This window comes from Ambystoma mexicanum, chromosome 12, assembly GCF_040938575.1.
Source record: "Ambystoma mexicanum isolate Mex_15411 chromosome 12, UKY_AmexF1_1, whole genome shotgun sequence".
NCBI classification, from domain to species: Eukaryota; Metazoa; Chordata; class Amphibia; order Caudata; family Ambystomatidae; genus Ambystoma; species Ambystoma mexicanum.
The window spans coordinates 564,057,381-564,076,397 of NC_090936.1; the positions used below are offsets into that span (position 1 = coordinate 564,057,381).

General features: G+C 51.4%; 1 protein-coding gene across 7 annotated transcripts in view; it reads right to left on the reverse strand.

Moving 5' to 3' along the window:
* The window catches only part of LOC138513780 (acyl-coenzyme A amino acid N-acyltransferase 1-like), a 91,712-nt gene that overhangs the window by 32,599 nt on the left and 40,096 nt on the right, over positions 1 to 19,017 (reverse strand). For all 7 annotated transcript variants that reach the window (XR_011281816.1, XM_069628876.1, XM_069628873.1 and 4 more), the window contains exon 3: positions 6,231 to 6,433. Coding sequence is in view for 6 of the 7 variants with exons in the window: in XM_069628876.1 (XP_069484977.1) it covers positions 6,231 to 6,433 (203 nt within the window). In the remaining variant the exon portion in view is untranslated. The remainder of the gene's footprint in view (positions 1 to 6,230; positions 6,434 to 19,017) is intronic.

Genomic DNA, 19,017 nt, shown 5'->3' on the forward strand with positions numbered 1-19,017 from the left:
TTTCGGGGAAGGATGCTAAGAAAAACTGATAATTCTTTCAAGATGGTCCATACATCCTTCAAATTTCCCCCTTATCATTTAGAGGACCCAGAAGGGCCTATGGGTGGAAAAGTGTTGTCTTCCGTCCTTAGGCACCGAAAATTGTCTCTCGGAAAGAGGCTCTTGACTGTCCTCATAGGTATTGTGAGAATCAGGGCACGATGGCGCATCCAGGGATTTGTCCGCGGCCTGCCCCATGTTTTGTGGCGGAACAGGAATAAGCCCAACCGCCGAAGTAATTCTCGCGATGCTGTTTCCGATTATCGCCGGATCAGCGTGAGTTAGTGGGTCCGAAGGACGATCGTTACACTTTTTGCCTTCCGCGGCATTAGAGGGCCTAGCGGTCGGTTTTTCACCTTGAGGCCTACTCTTGATTTTTGGGCCTAACGCGGCCTTCAGGACCGTCGGATTGCTGCGCTTCGACGTGTAAACCTGATTTTGGGGTAGCGCCCTTGTTTGTTTTGGGATGCCCAGTCGCAAAATGCTGCTGCGGATGCGGGGAAGGCTTTGGATCTGTACGATCCGAGAAATCTGCTGAAATTTGACGGCCCTGCTGGCGCTTTCACCTTTTTCGACGTACCCGTCGAAATAGGTGTTGGGGTTGTGTGCTTAGTGAAATGTGATTGTACGCCCCTGTCGCCGGATGGTGTCCCTGAAGCGAGACCAGTCAGGCCTTAAAGGGTCGGGGACGGGCGCAGCAGACCTAGAAGTGTCCACCTCGAGGTCTATCACATCCGCAACGGATGTTTGGTCATCGGAGGTACACCCGTCACTTTTGGCAGGTGTGGCGGTGGGGGAAAGGGGGTTCTACCCGCAACATACCATACGCGGCCCACCGCTTACAGGGTCTTAGGCCGAAGGAGTTTACAAGTCGCACACTGCTTCTCGTCGTGATCAAAGGGGAGACAGGAGTTGCACGTCCTGTCTTCGTCCTTCCAAGGATATCTGACCCTACACTTAGGGCAGAACCTAAAAGGAGTCCCTTCCATAGCAAAAGGGAAGATGACCAGACCTACAGGGTAAATAAGGGGGAAAGAGGAAACACATACTGGAAATATGGCCACCCCGACCCCACTCTCCCTACTGTAAAGGCCATGTGGATGCCTCAGCCACCGGATTGTAGGCGCCGAAATCCACCGGTGTAGGCAAGTCCCCTGTAGTCTTCGTCGAAGTTGTTCTTGGCGTCGAAATGATTTAAGGGGGAATAACCAACAAGTCGGTTTAAGATAAACAATGTCTCTTATGTAAGATCTCCGCTATAGGGCGACCAGTTATCTGGGCGGAAAAAAAAAAAAATCTGAGGGACATCGGCGGGTGAGGGATTTTGGGTACACTACACGTCACAATAGGGATAGTGTTACAGATACACCTATGCCGACATCCCCTTTCGGTCCCCGAAAGACAAGATGCAATACTCCGTGTTTACCACTGGATGTCGGACCATATGCGGTATTACCCAAATTGTTCGTTTACAATTGTTCGAATGAACAATTGACCGAATTTAAAGGGTCACAATTGACCTTTTCACAATTGACCGAAATATATAGAAATAGGGGTAGGCATTCCAGGGTCAATTTCTGGGGTGGTGTTCCCCCCTACAAGGGACCGAAAGGGGGAGTCAAGAAGTGCCAGGAAATGCACTATTCCCTTGCCTTCAGTTGTGGGGCAAATTAACACCCATGTACCAAGGGCCATGGCCAGCTTTGTACAGAGACTCCCTGGCAGCCAGCAAGATCGGAAGGTACGTGTCCAGCCAGTGCACCCCACACTTCTAACCAGCTTCACCCAGACCAGGCCAGGCAATCCGACCAGCACAAAATTACTTACGGAAAGTAGACCCCATTCCCAGGATTTCCAGTTTGTATGACTCCCGATGGGACTTGGTTATTTTTCTAGGAATCATTTGTTGTCAAGAATTAGGTATACAGATATGAGTTTTGATTAATGCAATTAGCAGTCTGTGTGATAGAGTCAGAGGTTAATAATTTGGAGATGAGAATCCTTCACACTCAGATCTGAATGTTGCACAGGCGTTGGGTAAGAATTTCATAGCAACAGCTTATCCGGCACACTTGTAAACAGTATTATGTGGCCACTACGCCACAGGAGCCAGCCAGGCAGATAGGCTTCTAATGAACAGATCAGGTCGACTGCAGACCAGCCTTCATCCAGTAGAGTTATGGTGAAAGGCGCTGTACAAATGACAAAAATGAATGAATGAATTAATGAGAGTGAGTCATCATGGCAGCGCAGGTAAGGGATAGTAGGCAAACTGGCCCTGGACACCATCATTAGTGGGAATGATTTAATAGAAGATGTCTCCCTGGGAGAAAACTTGAAGCTACACAGGATACTGCTTTCCATCCAACAATGAACTAGAAATATCCTCTGTATCATGCCATAACTATGGTGCTGCCAGGGGCAGGGGTTACAAGTGTAGAGAACAGTTGAGAATTTCTCAAACATTATTTTGACAATCAGCTTTCATGCCCCAAAGAAAAGAGGTAGTGGTTTCATAATGAACCACCTGAAGCTCTAGGTTCAGAAGCAGGAAGAACTGGCGTCTGAGAGTGTTATCTAGTATGTGGTCATTGTGAGAGGCCTTGTGCATTGTAACCGTATGGGTAAGATTATTGTGGCCACTTTGCGTGGGTTGCCAAGGCCAAGGGCATGACAAAATGAGGGTATGGCCCAAGCCACATCCTGTGCAAAGTGGCAATATGCTATGACCGCAACCCATACCCATTTCAGCAGCTTGGTGGGGGGCGGGGTATGGCATAGTTTCTGAGCATGGCTGCAGGCCATTCCCAGTGAGCCATTGGTTGATTTGGGGTGCCCTATGAAAAGTTGCACCATGGTGCATAGTCAAAGACCATGTTCAGTGGGTAACATTTGGTGGGCTAGTGGTACCCATACATGACCAAAGTAAATGCACAAGCCAAAGTGGCTTCTGAGCATGCTTAGTTTTGACAATCATTTGAAATTTAATGAAAAATCTTTGTAAAAGAGTTGTCATTGTTGCAGCTTAAACCAACAAAATGGCCAAATTAAACATTATTTATGGTTCATAAAGCAATTGGGCCACCTCCATCACTGCGGAACCTGGGCAAGGCCAACTTGCAAAGATTTCCAGCTCGCCCTGTCAGTTACTTCCTCTGCCAAGGCTACACACTCAAGTGAGCCTTTGGGTACAGGACCTGGGAAAGCTGATTAACCTCCTCAGCAGAAGAAGGGTTCTTCTCCCCTAACCTCTCTTTGTTCACAATATGACGTCCCTGGTCCACTCTTGTTCCTCTTCCCACCATCTGGTCATGCCAGGGGCCGACATGACTCTCTGGTTCCTTGCTCCCCACTCTGCCTAAGGGAGTGTGTTCTGCCTTCTCAACAGTCACTTTTACCAGCTGATATTTTTGCTTCCTTCGCCTCTTCTGTACCTCCTTCACTTCCTGATGTTACCACATCCTTCTCCTCTCTCATTATCCCCACCTGGACTGCACTGCCTTTACCACCTGCTGATACACCTCCAAACCGCCTTATCCTCTTGCACCATTTCTCCTCCAGGCTACCATTCGCTTCCTTCAATGTTATGACTTTCTCCTCCTCTGTACCACCTTCACCAGTTGATGTTTCCCCTTCCACCATTTCAATATCACTCTCGCCTCTTGTTGTTACAATCTCCTCTGTTCTGGCCCCTGATGTTAACTCCTCATCTCCTTTAGGTCTTAACAGCTCCTTTTGCACCCTTTATATTACCACATTCTCCTGCACCCTATGCCTTACCACCTCCTCCTGTACTCGTAATCTTATCAGCTCTCCTGACTTCCACAATCTCCTTTTGTTACTACATCCTCCATCTTACCACCTCCTTCTTCAACCTCTTAGCTCTCATCACCTCCTACTGCAGCTGTCCCCGGCTGCCACTTCTTTCTCTCCAGTCTCTGCTTTCTCCATCCACCGTCAAACTCGGGCCTTGTGCTCCTCCAACTTACATTGGCCCGACGTGGACTATGGATTTTATAATGCTCTCCCTGAGTTGGGATCTTGGTGGGTGGGTGCACTTGTGCCAGGTCACTGGAGGAGGTTTGGAACTAGCTGCTGCCCCCGGGTGTAGCTGGTCTCACTTTGGGGGGTAGTGGGCCAGACGAAGCCTTTACACCATCTTGGATTTCACTCTCCCCTTCCTGAAACCTTATAGTGCTGCCTGCGTAGGACCTTGCTTTCCTGTCTCCCCAGAGTGTGAATTACAAAATTTGAAAATATATATGGTGAGCTTTTGGAGTCTTCTGATGGTGAAGAGGGTTTCAGTTCCGAGGGAACTCGCAACACTGAGGCGAGGGTATGCTCTGCCAGAAGACAATGAATGGCCAACTGTGTATAGTATGGGGGAAGAACAGGTGGCCGGAGAACTGCAAACATACAACATGAAATGTGAAATGTGAATAAATGGCCTTCCGGTTAAACAAAGCTTTCATTTTCCCTTGCTAGGATTTTGGGTCTGTTTAGAGGGAGCTTCAGACACTCTCAGTCGGGTAGAGCGTCCACTATAGTTGTCCCAATCACCCTTACTAGGGCAGGGGATGGGTCAAGTCTACTAGAACTGCCCCTGATAAGATACTGGAGGGATGGGGAGGGTCAGCGTCCCCAGGACTTTAATGTACTGGAGCACTGTCACTCTCCCCTGCTTTGTGATGGGTTCCAAAGGAGGATGACCAGTGGGTCCTCCCCATACCGTCCATCTGCCAACATCCACTGGCTCGGGATGGCATCCGACCCCCCGAATTAACTCCTTGGTAGCTGAGCCTTAAGAGCGACCTCAGTATGTACATTTACTATGCCCTTTAAGAATGTTACTTAGCGCTTATATAGACTGAGTGGCCGCATTCTCCAGATAAACCTCCCTCTTAGAAGTATTTCACTGCCCCACTCATGTCTGCATAGTAGCCATTGAAATTGAGGTGTTCTTCTCTGTAAAGTATCAGAAAGTGTAGAGTGCAGACCCTAACCACCAATAGATTCCTGCATTCCATGCTTCTCCTTTGTTATTCTCACTAATTTCAGTTCTACAGCCAACCATCCTGCATTCCATGCTTCTCCTTTGTACCTCTCGCTATTTTCACCAATCAAGCCAATCAAACTTGGAATGTAGGCTCTAACTGCCTGTAAAGGCTACATCCCATGCTTCTTTTGTGATACCTACACACAGGGCAATGAGCAAGGCTACATGCATAAGCCCGGTCACAGACAGCTACAGTGAGGCTTCCCTTTTCCCTCTGCACATGCTCCAAGACATGTAACATTAGGCTTTAATGTGCTTTAATTGACCTTGTCTCTTATTAGAAGGCATCATCTTCCGCTTGTGACCACTGACTTGGGCTGCAGCCACCTACCACATAATAGAGCCCGCTGATGACCTCCTAACACTTCAATAGAAAGCCATCTTTGTTGGAATTGTGTTTCACGTCCTATACAGTTCTTCCTTCATGTTGGCCATTTATGTTGTAAGCATGTTTTCCATATAGCGTGTTTAATTCTTTTTTCCTGCAGCAGCTCTGGGTTTGCATTGACGAAAAATATATGTCACAAATGTGTCTGTTTGCATAGTCTTTGACAGAGAATTCCATGCCGCTGTGGCTTTTCCAAAAGCATTTTATTTTCTACTTTTAGCAATTGATAGACTCTTTCCCAACCCTTCATGCCATGCTATGTCCCTGCTGCGCCCACCATTTCTATGACACTGGAAATGCAGAAACTGTGGAATCTACAACTAGTAGGTCAAGTAAGGCTTTGCCACATCATAGAAATTGTGTGACCATCATCACATCTCTCTGCGCCTCGGTCTACTTATTTGGCACAATTGCGAGCACATACAACACCGACACTATAAAAGCTAAAAACGTGCGGTCTATAAGCTAAAAGAAACGTGAACATGTGTTTCTCATTTGCTCCAGGCCCGCTTATTTGCAACAAGATTTGTAATCACAACTTTGGTTACTCTAACGTAAAAAGGCAAGAGTTCTAAACTATTCATAGGCTTCAAGGTTGCTCTTACTCATATCATGATATTGACCAATTATAACCAGGTAGGTGCCCTCCTGCTTTGTAAGGCATGCACCTTTTGTGACCGCCCCGCCCCCCCCCCCCCCCGCCCATCTTTTTAATCCCACACAAGGCACTGTGTAAAAGGAACATACCTTGGGGTGATTCAAGAGGAAGTCAGCAGCCTCTTCAAAGTACCCCAGGTCGAGCTCTGCGAGAAAGGGTGGCAGGTCATCGTAGGCAAAATAGGCTAAAGCCAGTGCAGCAAAGCCACGGCTGGCAAGGAGACCACTGCGGAACTCTGTGAGACCACCAACTCCACCAAACATGTCAATGACTCCAGGAAAAGGACCTTCTCCTAAGGAACAAAAGTATATATAGTTTAAGGAACCCACAAAGTACTAACAGAAGTCCACAAGTTATATTTGAAATAAACGTGTACAGAGAGAAAAGATAAATAACAGCAACATACATGCAATGGGGCAGCTAAGAACATTGGCTTAATGGGACAGTAGCACAGCCAAAAAAAAAAAAAAGATGTGCCCTGTACCCAAGGGGCACACAAGCGTATATATGTGCACATTCAGATACCCTTTTCTACCCTCCGTAAGCAATTGCACAAATAAGGGGGCGATTTCTAAATTAAAAAACGAGTTGCGCATTGCCATGGTCTGAGGAAAAACAAATTCCCATGCACCTGTTTGGAACAGATGACACATGCTCCTACAACACACGCTCCTATGACACATGATCCTACGAAACACACTGTTATCACGCCATTCTTACAACAAACACTAGGCCACATGCAGTTATGCTATTACAACAAACGATCAGAAGCAACATACACCTTCTAAACAAAACGTCCATGTCGAGCATATGTACATTTCACACGCTCCAATCAATGTACTGCTTCTATACAAAATTAACATATAGACTACATACATTAAGCATATGTACGAAACTATATGTATGAATACTCACATCCACGTTGATGTTAGTTTCCAGGAGATGCAAATGCATACAAACACATTATGTACATACTACCAGTTGGTTACAATTGCTTATCCAAAACACACGTCTCATTTGTATTTTATGCATCTAAAATCATACCTATAGTTACAATTTAGTTTTCAGATCGTAATTCATGAGTATTTAGTTCCGTGACGATACATAAGGACAATAACATGTTAATATGTTATCAACATTGACCCCGCTGCTTTGTGCCCCGTCGTATCAAAGAATATTTAAAATTACAGAACACTAAAATCGACAGAAATAACAGATAGTGTAGTGTTACTTAATATCACTTAATTTGGAATGAGTGATCAAAAACGTTATCAAAACTTACCACTAATTAAGCCACTTCTTTTCTGTTTGTCATTGATATCATATCCTACTTCATAAATATTACTTTCGTAAACATTACATTCATAACAATATAGAAACCCAATGACATGTTAGCATATCATCAACACCAACCCCACTGTTGCATACCAGCTACATAGCGTTCACCTTTTTTATTGAGTCTTCGATTTGAAAAGGGAATTTAGTTAAAGATAGCACCAAAGCAAGATTAGATCCCCACATACAACGTTCCCAAAGCATTTGTCTAGCACTCAAATTCAGTAGAGTATTATAAACACCTAATGATTTTTCTCTATCCTCTTCAAAATGAGGACCGAATAACATTAAGTGTTTGAGCGTTTCTGGCGCATTCTGTTGCAAACAGAAACGACAGCTCCGATTAATATTAGTGGAACTCTGTGTAGACCAGTGTTTTGTGAGTTCCAACGTGGGGAATTGGTTCAATTTAAACAGTGCGTACACACGCCAAGCTCGTTCACATGGAAACAGAAGAATGTGGGCTGGCCGGTCTTCAAATTTCTTAGCAATGGTCTTTGACCAGTCACATTTATATAGTTTTCTTTTAACATTTGGCAGCCCTAATTCAAGATCACCAATGGAAGCAGCAATATTTATTAATATTTGATTCATACGTAATTTGAAGTTATTGGTAGATGGAACATTATTATTGCTTAATAGTGTCTTGAAGTCCTGATACAAAAAATTCTTTCTGAATAGGTAGAGAGCATACGCCACTGGAACCTAGCTGAAAGAGAAATGAGACCCAATTCATGACATATTATGGAATTCGGGACGGCCATTGAGATGCCTAAGGTTTCCTTCCAAATCCTCCCTTGTATTTTGTTGAGCAACACATGTACATCTAAGTGACAAGTATCTAATGAAAATAATGAAATAGGCTCAAGTTTCAAAATATAAAAATTAATCAAAGGAAGAAAGGAAAATGTACATTATTTTGTACAGATGATCTTCATTAGAGAAATAAGAGATCTGACCTTAATGTTGAGTAGTCCGAAATGATAAAGAAGATTCATCAGTTAAGGTGTAACCCAAGTAACGTAACGAACAGGAGCGTTGGAGATAGATACCTGAGAGTTGCCAACTAAAAGATCTAATTTTTTTCCTGCTCATAAAAATGATTACTTGCGACTTTAGTGAGTTAGCTTGAAGATTGTGATAAGCTGTGTAATTTGAAAACATATCTAATTTGTGCTGGAAAACAAAAGGGGTCCTATAAAAAAAATATGACATTGTCGGCAAAAGCCAACCAGTGTAATTGAAGTGAACCCAATCTGACAGGATAAATCATTTGAGAATCCAACAATTCGTCCAGATCGCACAGATACAAATTAAAAAAGCGTTGAAGCGATGTTGCACCCCTGCTTGACACCAGTAGCCGTTGGAATTGGGGGTGTCAACGCTCCTTCTTTGTGAATCTGGAACGTTGTTTCGTGGTGTAACATGGCAATAAGATATACTAAGTTTGGTGAAAAACCTAATTTGATAGTTTTTGCCCACAACAATTCTCTAATGTCACAATGAAAGGCTGATGAGGAGTCCAACGCTGCCATATAAATCGGGCCAGAGTTGGACAATTTATAATTAGCAAGCAAGGAACAAGTTACTTACCTGTAACTGTTCTCCAGCATGGGTCTGGCATGGATTCACATGCTCATGAATATTCCCCGTCGTCAGGTTGGGAATCCTCGGTAAAGAAAAAACCAGTATCAGTTTCGTTTCTGATCTGACTTTCGTAGTAATAACCAATCACTGGTCTCTGCGTCATACTGGCCACAGCCAATGACTGCCCTCTACCTAAGCCCCACCTCTGGCAGCCATCTTCAGATTTGGAAGCACGTGAAGTGGCAGTATGACCAAGTGAAGAGCCGCAGAGGGGTAGGCGGGAGGGTTCGCATGTGAATCCATGCCAGACCCATGCTGGAGAACAACAGTTACAGGTAAGTAACTTTTTCCTTCTCCAGCATGGGGTCTGGCATGGATTCACATGCTCATGAATAAAGAATACATAGCAGTACACACATGCACAACCACGGGAGGTGGCAAAGGCTCAATATTAAGCATCACATCAAACTCAACATTAAGCATCTTACCTCCTCACCAGGCTCACCTCAGGCGAACAGGTTGCGCAGCACTGCTTGGCCGACCCTGGACTCCTCCCTGGAATCCCGGTCGACGCAGTAGAATTTCGTGAAGGTGTGCGTCGACCTCCACGTAGCAGCCCTGCATATGACCAGCAGGGGCACACCAGATAGGAACGCCGTGGTAGCTGCGATCGCTCTGGTGGAATGGGCTCTCGGACGGCCAGGCAGCGGTCGGTTTGCCAACCGATGACAGTACATGATACAGCCGGAGAGCCATCTGGAAATGGAAGCCTTCGAGAGAGCCTTCCCCTGATTGACAGGTCCAAAGTTCACAAAGAGTTGTGACGTCTTCCGAAAACACTTCGTGCGGTCCACGTAGAACTTCAGTGCTCTAGCCACATCCAGCGAGTGTAAAGTCCTCTCAGCCGGCGACGGGAAGAACACAGGCAACACCAAGGGTTCGTTAAGATGGAAGTCCGACGGTACCTTGGGCATGAAGGAGGGGTGCGTCCTGAGCACTACCCTCGTGTCGTGAAAAGTCAAGTACGGGGCCTTGCAGGAAAGGGCCTGGATCTCTCCCACTCGTCGTGCGGAGGTGATGGCCACAAGAAACGCTGTTTTCCACGACAGAAATTTCAACGGAGCTGAGTGCAGAGGCTCGAACGGAGGTCCTATGAGCTTGGTCAGCACCACGTTGAGCTCCCACGCCGGGGCCGGAGCCTTCACCGGCGGGAACGATCTGAACAGTCCCTTCATGAACTCTTTCACCAGACGATGAGACCACAAGGACGTCCGCCCCGTGGTTCTGGTGTATCGGGAGATCGCAGCAAGATGAATCTTGATGGACGCGTGTGCCAGTCCAGCTTTGGCCAGCGTCAGCAGGTACGGCAGTACTTGGGGGGCCGTAATCCGTAGAGGGTTAATCTTCTGTGCGCGGCACCAGACAGAGAACCTCTTCCATTTGTGTCCGTAGCATTTAAGAGTCGAGGACGCCCTGGCCTTTGCAAGAACCTCTCTGCAGTCGGCCGGTATGTCGTATCCTCCAAACTCTAGCGCTGCAGGAGCCAGGCCTGCAGGTTCAGCGATTTCGGGTCGTGGTGGAGGATGGCGCCTCCTTCTCTGGAGAGTAGATCCGCGTCCACCGGCAGCTTGATTGGCGGGGACGCCGACAAGTCCAGAAGGTCCGGGAACCATATCTGCCTCGGCCACGCAGGTGTGACGAGGATCATCCTGCACCGTGACCTCTTGAGCTGGTTGACGAGCCGGATTAGCAGTGGCAAAGGAGGGAACGCGTAGAGGAACAGGCCCTCCCAGGGGAACGAGAAAGCATCGCCCATGCTCCTCGCCTGGGGAAACCTGCTGGCGAACCTCCGGCACTTGGAGTTCGTCGCCGTCGCGAACAGGTCGATCTGGGGTGTGCCCCACCGTCGGAAGAGGCGATCCACTAGATCCTGCCGTAGCTCCCACTCGTGGCACGAGCGCAGCTCCCTGCTGAGTGAGTCGGCGATGGTGTTTTTTATCCCTGCCAGATGAAACGGCACCAGAAATATCCTTTGGGCGATGGCCCAATGCCACAGGTCCTGCGCCTCCTTGGACAGTGCTGGGGACCTGGTTCCGCCCTGTTTCCTGATGTAAAACATGGTGGTGGTGTTGTCGGTGAAGATCCTCACCACCTTGCCCTTGAGGGACGGAAGGAAGGACCTGAGGGCCCAAAACACTGCACGGAGCTCCAGGACGTTGATATGTAGGGATTTCTCCGTCGGGAGCCAAAGGCCTCTTGCGTGCAGATTTTCGGTGTGCGCTCCCCACCCTTCCAGGGAGGCATCCGTGGTCACTGTCTCCTGGTGGGCTGGGGTCTGGAAGTCCAAGCCCGCTGTCAGATGCGCGCGGGTGCCCCACCACCGGATCGCTCGTCGGAAACTCTCGTCGAGTGTGATCCTTTCCTCGAAGCTGCCCGTCGTTTGGATCCAGCGCGCGTCCAGGAACTCCTGCAACGGGCGCATCCGGAGCCTGCACATGGGAATGAGGTAGATGCAGGAAGACATCATTCCGAGGAGGGCCTTGATGGACCTCACCTTGGCCGCGTCGGCCACCAACATCCGCTGCACCTTGCCCAGGATGGTCCTGGTCCTCTCCTCCGACGGGGAGGCCAGAAGGGACACTGTGTTGAGCCTCGCTCCCAGAAACAGAGCGTCTTGCGCGGGTACCAGGTGGGATTTGGCGTAGTTCACGGAGAATCCCAGATCTGTGAGAAGTTGGACCGTCCTTGCTGTGTGAACCACGGCGAGCTCCCTCGTCTTGGCTCGGATGAGCCAGTCGTCCAGGTAGGGGTAGACGTGGACCCCCTCGCGGCGCAGCTGCGCCGCCACCGGTGCGAGGCACTTGGTGAATACCCTGGGTGCCGACCGTAGTCCGAAGGGGAGGGCTTTGAACTGGTAATGACGCCCTTGGACCACAAACCTGAGGAATTTTCGGTGCCCCTTTAGGATGGGAATATGGAAGTAGGCATCCTCCAAATCCAACGACGACAGGAAGTCTCCTTCCTCCAGCTGACCCAGGACGTGCTGGAGGGTGACCATCCGGAACTTCTGCGCCTTGATGAACTTGTTCAGACGTCGCAGGTCCAGGATGGGGCGCCATCCCCCCGTCTTCTTCTTCACGAGGAAGTATCTCGAGTAGACTCCGGAGCCCCGAAGCCTCTTTGGGACGAGTTCGATGGCGCCCTTCCTGAGCATCGCTTTTACCTCCAGGAGAGGTTGAGGGACGTGAAGTTCTTTCCTGGCCACGGGGGGGGACGCGCGGGCACCTTCTCTGGAACTTGAGCGCGTGGCCCCGGGCCAAGGCGTCCAGCACCCAACGGTCGGTGGAGATGGACTCCCACACGCTGACAAAGCTCGCCAGTTGGCCTCCCACCGGGGTGCTTCGGTGGGGGCCCGACCCCACGGCCGGTTCAATCCTGCTTCGACGAGGCTTTGGCGCCTTGACCTCCTTGGCGACGACGGCGGGGTCCGCCAGACTTGCCTCGTCCTCTGTAGGCCTCCTGAGACGACGAGCGGGCCGCTTGACGGTAGGTGGAGAAACCGCCGCCGGAACCTTTGGAGGCGCCCTTGCCTCCGGTGCTCCGAAAGGGCGTCCGTCGTTGTTGCAGAACTCCCAGGGCCCGGGCCGTCTCAGTGTCCGCTTTAATGGCCTGAAGGGAATCGTCCACTGTTTTGCCAAACAGGTTGTTCCCATCGAAGGGTATGTCCAGGACTCTGGTCTGAACGTCTTGACGGAAGTCCGTAGCCTTGAGCCATCCACGCCGCCTAAGGCAAACGCCGTTGCCCAACTGGCGGAACCCAGTGTCGGCGATGTCCGTCGCAACGGTAATGGCGTGGTCCGAAGCCACCTCACCTTCCTGCAGGATCTCCAGGGCCTCTGTCCTCTTGTCGTCCGGCAGGAAGTCCAGCAGGGGAGCCAGTTTGTACCAGAGCTCCCTGTCGTAGCGGGCCACGATAGCCAAGGCGTTGGCCGCTTTAATCGTCGTCGCTGCCGACGAGATGACTTTGCGTCCCATAGCGTCCAATTTCTTTCCCTCACCGTCCGGTGGGGAAGTCGATGTGGAGGCCGCACCCCCCCCCCGCTTTCTTCCTGGCCGCCGCGGAGACGACAGAGTCCGGGGTAGGCTGCGCCCGGAGGCACAGGGGGGCCGTGTCCGGGACCCGGTACTTCTTCTCGTACCGGTCTCTTCTAGCTGGCGTCGTGGAAGGGTTCTTGAGGAGGGTGAGGCCCTCATCCCAAATGTCGTCCAATAGAGGCACTGAGAGGACCGTCTTCCTCTTGGCCTCGCGCCGCTGATAAAGGAAACCTTCCTTCTTCTTCTCCTCAGGGCAGAGTTGAAAAAGCTCGGATGCCCTGGTGATCATGGAGTGGAACGATCCAATCTCGTCGGGCGGAGAAGCCCTGGTGGGAGGCGACGACGGTACATCCTCGTCGTATACCTAGTCGTCCGTACCCGTCGCTGCCGTGTCAGTCCCCGTATCATCCCCTCGGGTGGACGGGGAGGAGGGCTGGACGGGGCGCGACGGCTGAAAAGGAGGTGGAGGGTGGATCCTTCTTTTCTTAGTAGGGGGAACACCAGAAGGTCCCGGTTCTGGGTCCCCCGACGGGAGAGGTTCCTCCGTCGGCAACGGTAGTCTCGTCCTTATCTCTGAGCATAAGGACTGTATAGCCAACAAAATGGCCGCCGAGTTGTCTTGCGGTGCTGGCAGAGGGGAATCCGACGGGCGATCAGGGGCCCCGTCGGTACCCTCGTCGTCACCTGCGTCGGGATCCATCCCGACGGGCCGGTCTTCTTCCACGCCGAGGCCGTGGCTTAAGACCTCGACCAGTTCCTCCTCCGAGGTTGAAGCCGAATCTACGACAACGCCCTGCCCCCCCTTTCTCTTCCCCTCGGGGGATTTCACGGGGGTCCTATCGATGGGCACAAAAGAGGACTCCCTCCGAGGTGGCAGGGATACTCTGAGCCCCGAGGTCGCCACCACTGGTGTAGCCTGCACAGGCTGAGCCAGGGCCGCCGCGACAGTTTCGATAGAGGGCTTGGCCGGATGGATTAAGGCCTTCACCACCTTAGGTGCACTCACCGCCTTATCCTTGAGGGGGGGGGACACCGCCTCGCTCCCCCTCCGATGGGGCCTTCGAGCTCGACCGGGGCCTCTCCAGGAGCTTCGCCGGGTGCTCGGCCTTCCTCTTACCCAACCCAGAGCGTTGGCTCGTGGTTGATGGTGCCGGGGAGGGTGCGCCCTGCCTGGCGCCCGTAGAGCCCGACCGTTCGGCGCTCCCGGTGCCAGCGGACTCGCGGTGCTTGGCCTTATGTTGGACCCCCGTCGCGTCCTCAAAGGTCTTAGAAGACCGCTCAGATTTCTTCTTCTTCTTCTCGCCGGACGGGCTCTTCCCTTCTAGCCAGTTGGCGAGACGTTGATGGCGGTCCTTCATGGTCCGCTCCGACATGTTGCCACAAAACGCACAGTCCTTCTCCACGTGCGTCTTGTCCTCATGTAGGCAGTAGAGACAAAAAGAGTGTTCGTCCTCCTTGAAGACGTTCTGCAGCTGGCATCCAGGGCAGACCCTGAACAGCTTTCCAGGCGTCGAGCTTCCCTTCTCCTGGGCCATGACCGGGCCTGAGAAACTTCTGGAGTCCTCCAAAAGCGTAGCTCGACGAATCTTCACCCTTGAGGGGCGCAGACGAATCCGACACGGGTCCCAGTTGATCGGATAGAGAGTCGGTGGAGCTTGAGGCTCTTTTGACCGAAAAAAAACGAAGTTTTTGAGAAAAAACGTGAAAAAAAATAGCACTAACGCTCGAGAGCAATAGCACGAGGATCTCCAACACATGAACGTGCGGTAAAAATCTGAAGATGGCTGCCAGAGGTGGGGCTTAGGTAGAGGGCAGTCATTGGCTGTGGTCAGTATGACGCAGAGACCAGTGATTGGTTATTACTACGAAAGTCAGATCAGAAACGAAACTGATACTGGTTTTTTCTTTACCGAGGATTCCCAGCCTGACGACGGGGAATATTCATGAGCATGTGAATCCATGCCAGACCCCATGCTGGAGAAGTAGGCTATAATTGCTGCATTTAAGGAGGTTCCCATGCTTTTACGAAAACCCGCCTGGCATTTTGAGTATATGTCATTATCCGCAATCTAGATTTCTAGGCGTTTAAGAATCAAAATTGCGAAGACCTTAGAGGCCGTATCCATGAAGGCACTGGGATGATAGTTGACAGAATCTTGAGGATTGACCTCCTTATATATCGGAATGATGATTGCATTGCGACCACAAGCCCGGTATTGTGCTAGCACAAATGATGTGATCAAATTTGATATGCAGTATAGTTGCCCAGAAATGGGGGATCAGACTTCAAAATACAAGGTGGAATGCCGTCCGGGCCAGCTGCTTTAGAATAAGGAACAAGTTACTTACCTGTAACTGTTGTTCTCCAGCGTGGGTCTGGCATGGATTCACATGCTCATGAATATTCCCCGTCGTCAGGCTGGGAATCCTCGGTAAAGAAAAAATCAGTATCAGTTTCGTTTCTGATCGGTCTTTCTTAGTAGTAACCAATCACTGAACTCTGGGTCATACTGCCCCCAGCCAATGACTGCCCTCTCCCTAAGCCCCGCCTCTGGCAGCCATCCTCAGATTTGGTAGCACGCAAAGTGGCAGTATGACCAAGTGAAGAGCCGCAGAAGGGTAGGTGGGAGGGTTCGCATGTGAATCCATGCCAGACCCACGCTGGAGAACAACAGTTACAGGTAAGTAACTTGTTCCTTCTCCAGCATGGGGTCTGGCATGGATTCACATGCTCATGAAGAGAATACATAGCAGTATACACATGCACAACCACGGGAGGTGGCAAAGGCTCAACATTAAGCATTACATCCAAAACTCAACATTAAGCAATTCTTACCTCCTCACCAGGCTCACCTTAGGCGAACAGGTTGCGCAGCACTGCTTGGCCGACCCTGAACTCCTCCCTGGAGTCCGATCGACGCAGTAGAATCTTGTGAAGGTGTGCGTCGACCTCCACGTAGCAGCCCTGCAGATGTCCAGCAGGGGCACACCAGACAGGAACGCCGTGGTAGCAGCGATCGCTCTGGCTCTCGGACAGCCGGGCAGGGGTCGGTTTGCCAACCGGTGACAGTGCATGATGCAGCCGGAGAGCCATCTGGAAATGGAAGTCTACGAGAGAGCCTTCCCTTGATTCAAAGACCCAAAGTTCACAAACAGTTGTGACGTCTCCCGAAAACTCTTTGTGCGGTCCACGTAGAACTTCAGCGCTCTAGCTACATCCAGCGAGTGCAAAGTCCTCTCGGCCGGCGTCGAAGGCGACGGGAAGAAAACTGGTAACACCAAGGGCTCGTTGAGGTGGAAGTCCAACGGCACCTTGTGCATGAAGGAGGGGTGCGTCCTCAGCACCAACCTCGTGTCATGAAAAGTCAAGTATGGAGGCTTGCAAGGTAGGGCCTGGATCTCTCCCACTCGTCGTGCGGAGGCGATGGCCACGAGGAACGCTGTCTTCCATGACAGGAACTTCAAAGGCGCCAAATGGATAGGTTCGAATGGGCCCCCCCCCCCATGAGCCTGGTCAGCACCATATTAAGCTCCCACGCCAGGGCAGGAGCCTTCACCGGCGGGAACGATCGGAATAGTCCCTTCATAAATTCCTTCACCAGGCGATGAGACCACAAGGACGCCCGTCCCGTAGTCCTGGTATATCCGGAGATGGCAGCCAGATGTATTTTGATGGAGGCGTGAGCCAGTCCAGCTTTGGCCAGCGACAGTAGGTACGGCAGTACTTGAGGGGCCGTAATCCGCAGAGGGTTAATCTTCTGTGCACGGCACCGGACAGAGAACCTCTTCCACTTATGACCGTAACACTTGAGAGTTGAGGACGCCCTGGCTTTTGCAAGAACCTCTCTGCATTCAGCCGGGATATCATACCCTCCAAACTCTAGTGCTGCAGGAGCCAGGCCTGCAAGTTCAGCGACTGTGGGTCGTGATGGAGAATGCCGCCTCCTTCTCTGGAGAGAAGATCCACGTCCGCCGGCAGCTTGACTGGTGGGGACGTTGACAAGTCCAGAAGGTCCGGGAACCAGAACTGCCTCGGCTACGCCGGTGCGACGAGGATCATTCTGCACCTGGACTTCTTGAGCTGGTTGATGAGGCGGAGCAGCAGCGGCAACGGAGGGAATGCGTATAGAAACAGGCCGTCCCAGGGGAACGAGAAAGCATCGCCCATGCTCCTCGGCTGCGGGAACCTGCTGGCAAACCTCTGGCACCTGGAGTTTGTCGCCGTCGCGAACAGGTCAATCTGGGGTTTGCCCCATGGTTGGAAGAGCCGATCCACTTGATCCTGGCATAGTTCCCACTCGTGGCATGAGCGCAGCTCCCTGCTGAGTGAGTAGGCAATGGTGTTTTTTATTCCTGCCAAGTGGAAGGGAACCAGAAACATCCCCTGGGCGACAGCCCAGTGCCACAGATCCTGAGCCTCCTTGGATAGGGCTGGGGATCTGGTGCCCCCTTGCTTCCGTATGTAGAACATCGTGGTGGTGTTGTCCGTGAAGATCCTCACCACTTTGTCCTTGAGGGACGGAAGGAACGACTTGAGCGACCAAAGCACTGCTCGGAACTCCAGAATGTTGTGGAGAGACCTCTCCTCCGGGAGCCAAAGGCCTCTTGCGTGGAGATCTCCGGTGTGGGCCCCCCCAACCCTCCAGAGAGGCGTCCGTCGTCACCGTCTCCTGAAACGCCGGGGTTTGAAAGTCCGTGCCTGCAGTGAGGTGAGCACGGGTACCCCACCATAGGATCGCCCGACGGAACTCCTCGTTGAGAGGGATCCTGTCCTCGAAGCAGCCCGTCGCCCGAAACCAGCGGGCGTCGAGGAACTCCTGTAGCAGACGCATCCAAAGTCTGCAAAGGGGTACAAGATAGATGCATGAGGACATCATCCTGAGAAGGGACTTGATGGACTTCACACTGGCCATGTCCGTGGCTAACAGGCGCCGCACCTTGCCCAGGATGGTCTTGGTCCTCTCCTCTGATTGGGAGGCCAGTTGCCCCACTGCATCGAGCTTCGCTCCCAGAAACAGTGCTACTTGCAATGGAACCAGGTGGGATTTGGGTAGTTGGTGGCGAACCCCAGTTCCGTGAGCAACCGGACGGTCCTCGCTGTGTGTTCGACGGCGAGTCCCCTTGTCCTTGCCCGGATTAGCCAGTCGTCCAGGTAGGGGGTAGACATGGATCCCCTGCAGGCGCAGCCGCGCCGCCACTGGTGCCAGGCACTTGGTGAATACCATGGGTGCCAACTTTAATCCGAACGGTAGGGCTCTGAATTGGTAGTGGCGTCCCTGAACTTCCTGTGCCCTTTTAGAATGGGGATGTGGAAGTAAGCATCCTCCAGGTCCAACGACGATAGGAAGTCGCCTTCCTCCAGCTGTCCCAGCACGTGCTGGAGGGTGACCATCCTGAATTTCTGTGCCTTGATGTATTTGTTTAACCGACACAGGTCCAGGATGGGGCGCTAACCGCCTGTCTTCTTTCTGACGAGGAAGTACCTTGAGTACACTCCGGAGCCTCGGAGCCTCCTGGGGACGAGCTCGATGGCCTTTCTTGAGCATCGCCCTTACCTCCAACAGCAGTTGAGGGACACGATTCTCCTTCCTGGCCACGGGAGGAATGCGAGGGCACTTCTTTTGGAATTCCAGCGAGTGCCCGTTGGGTAGTGTGTCCAACACCCAACGGTCGGTGGAGATGGATTCCCACACGCTGACGAACTTCGCCAGCCGGCCTCCCACCGGGGTGCTTTGGTGGGGGCCCGACGACACGGCCGGGTCAGTCTTGCCGCCTTGGCGACGACGGCGGCATCCCCCTTGCTTGCCGCGACCTCTGTAGACCTCCTGGGAAGAGGAGCGGGCCCTATGGCGGTAAGTG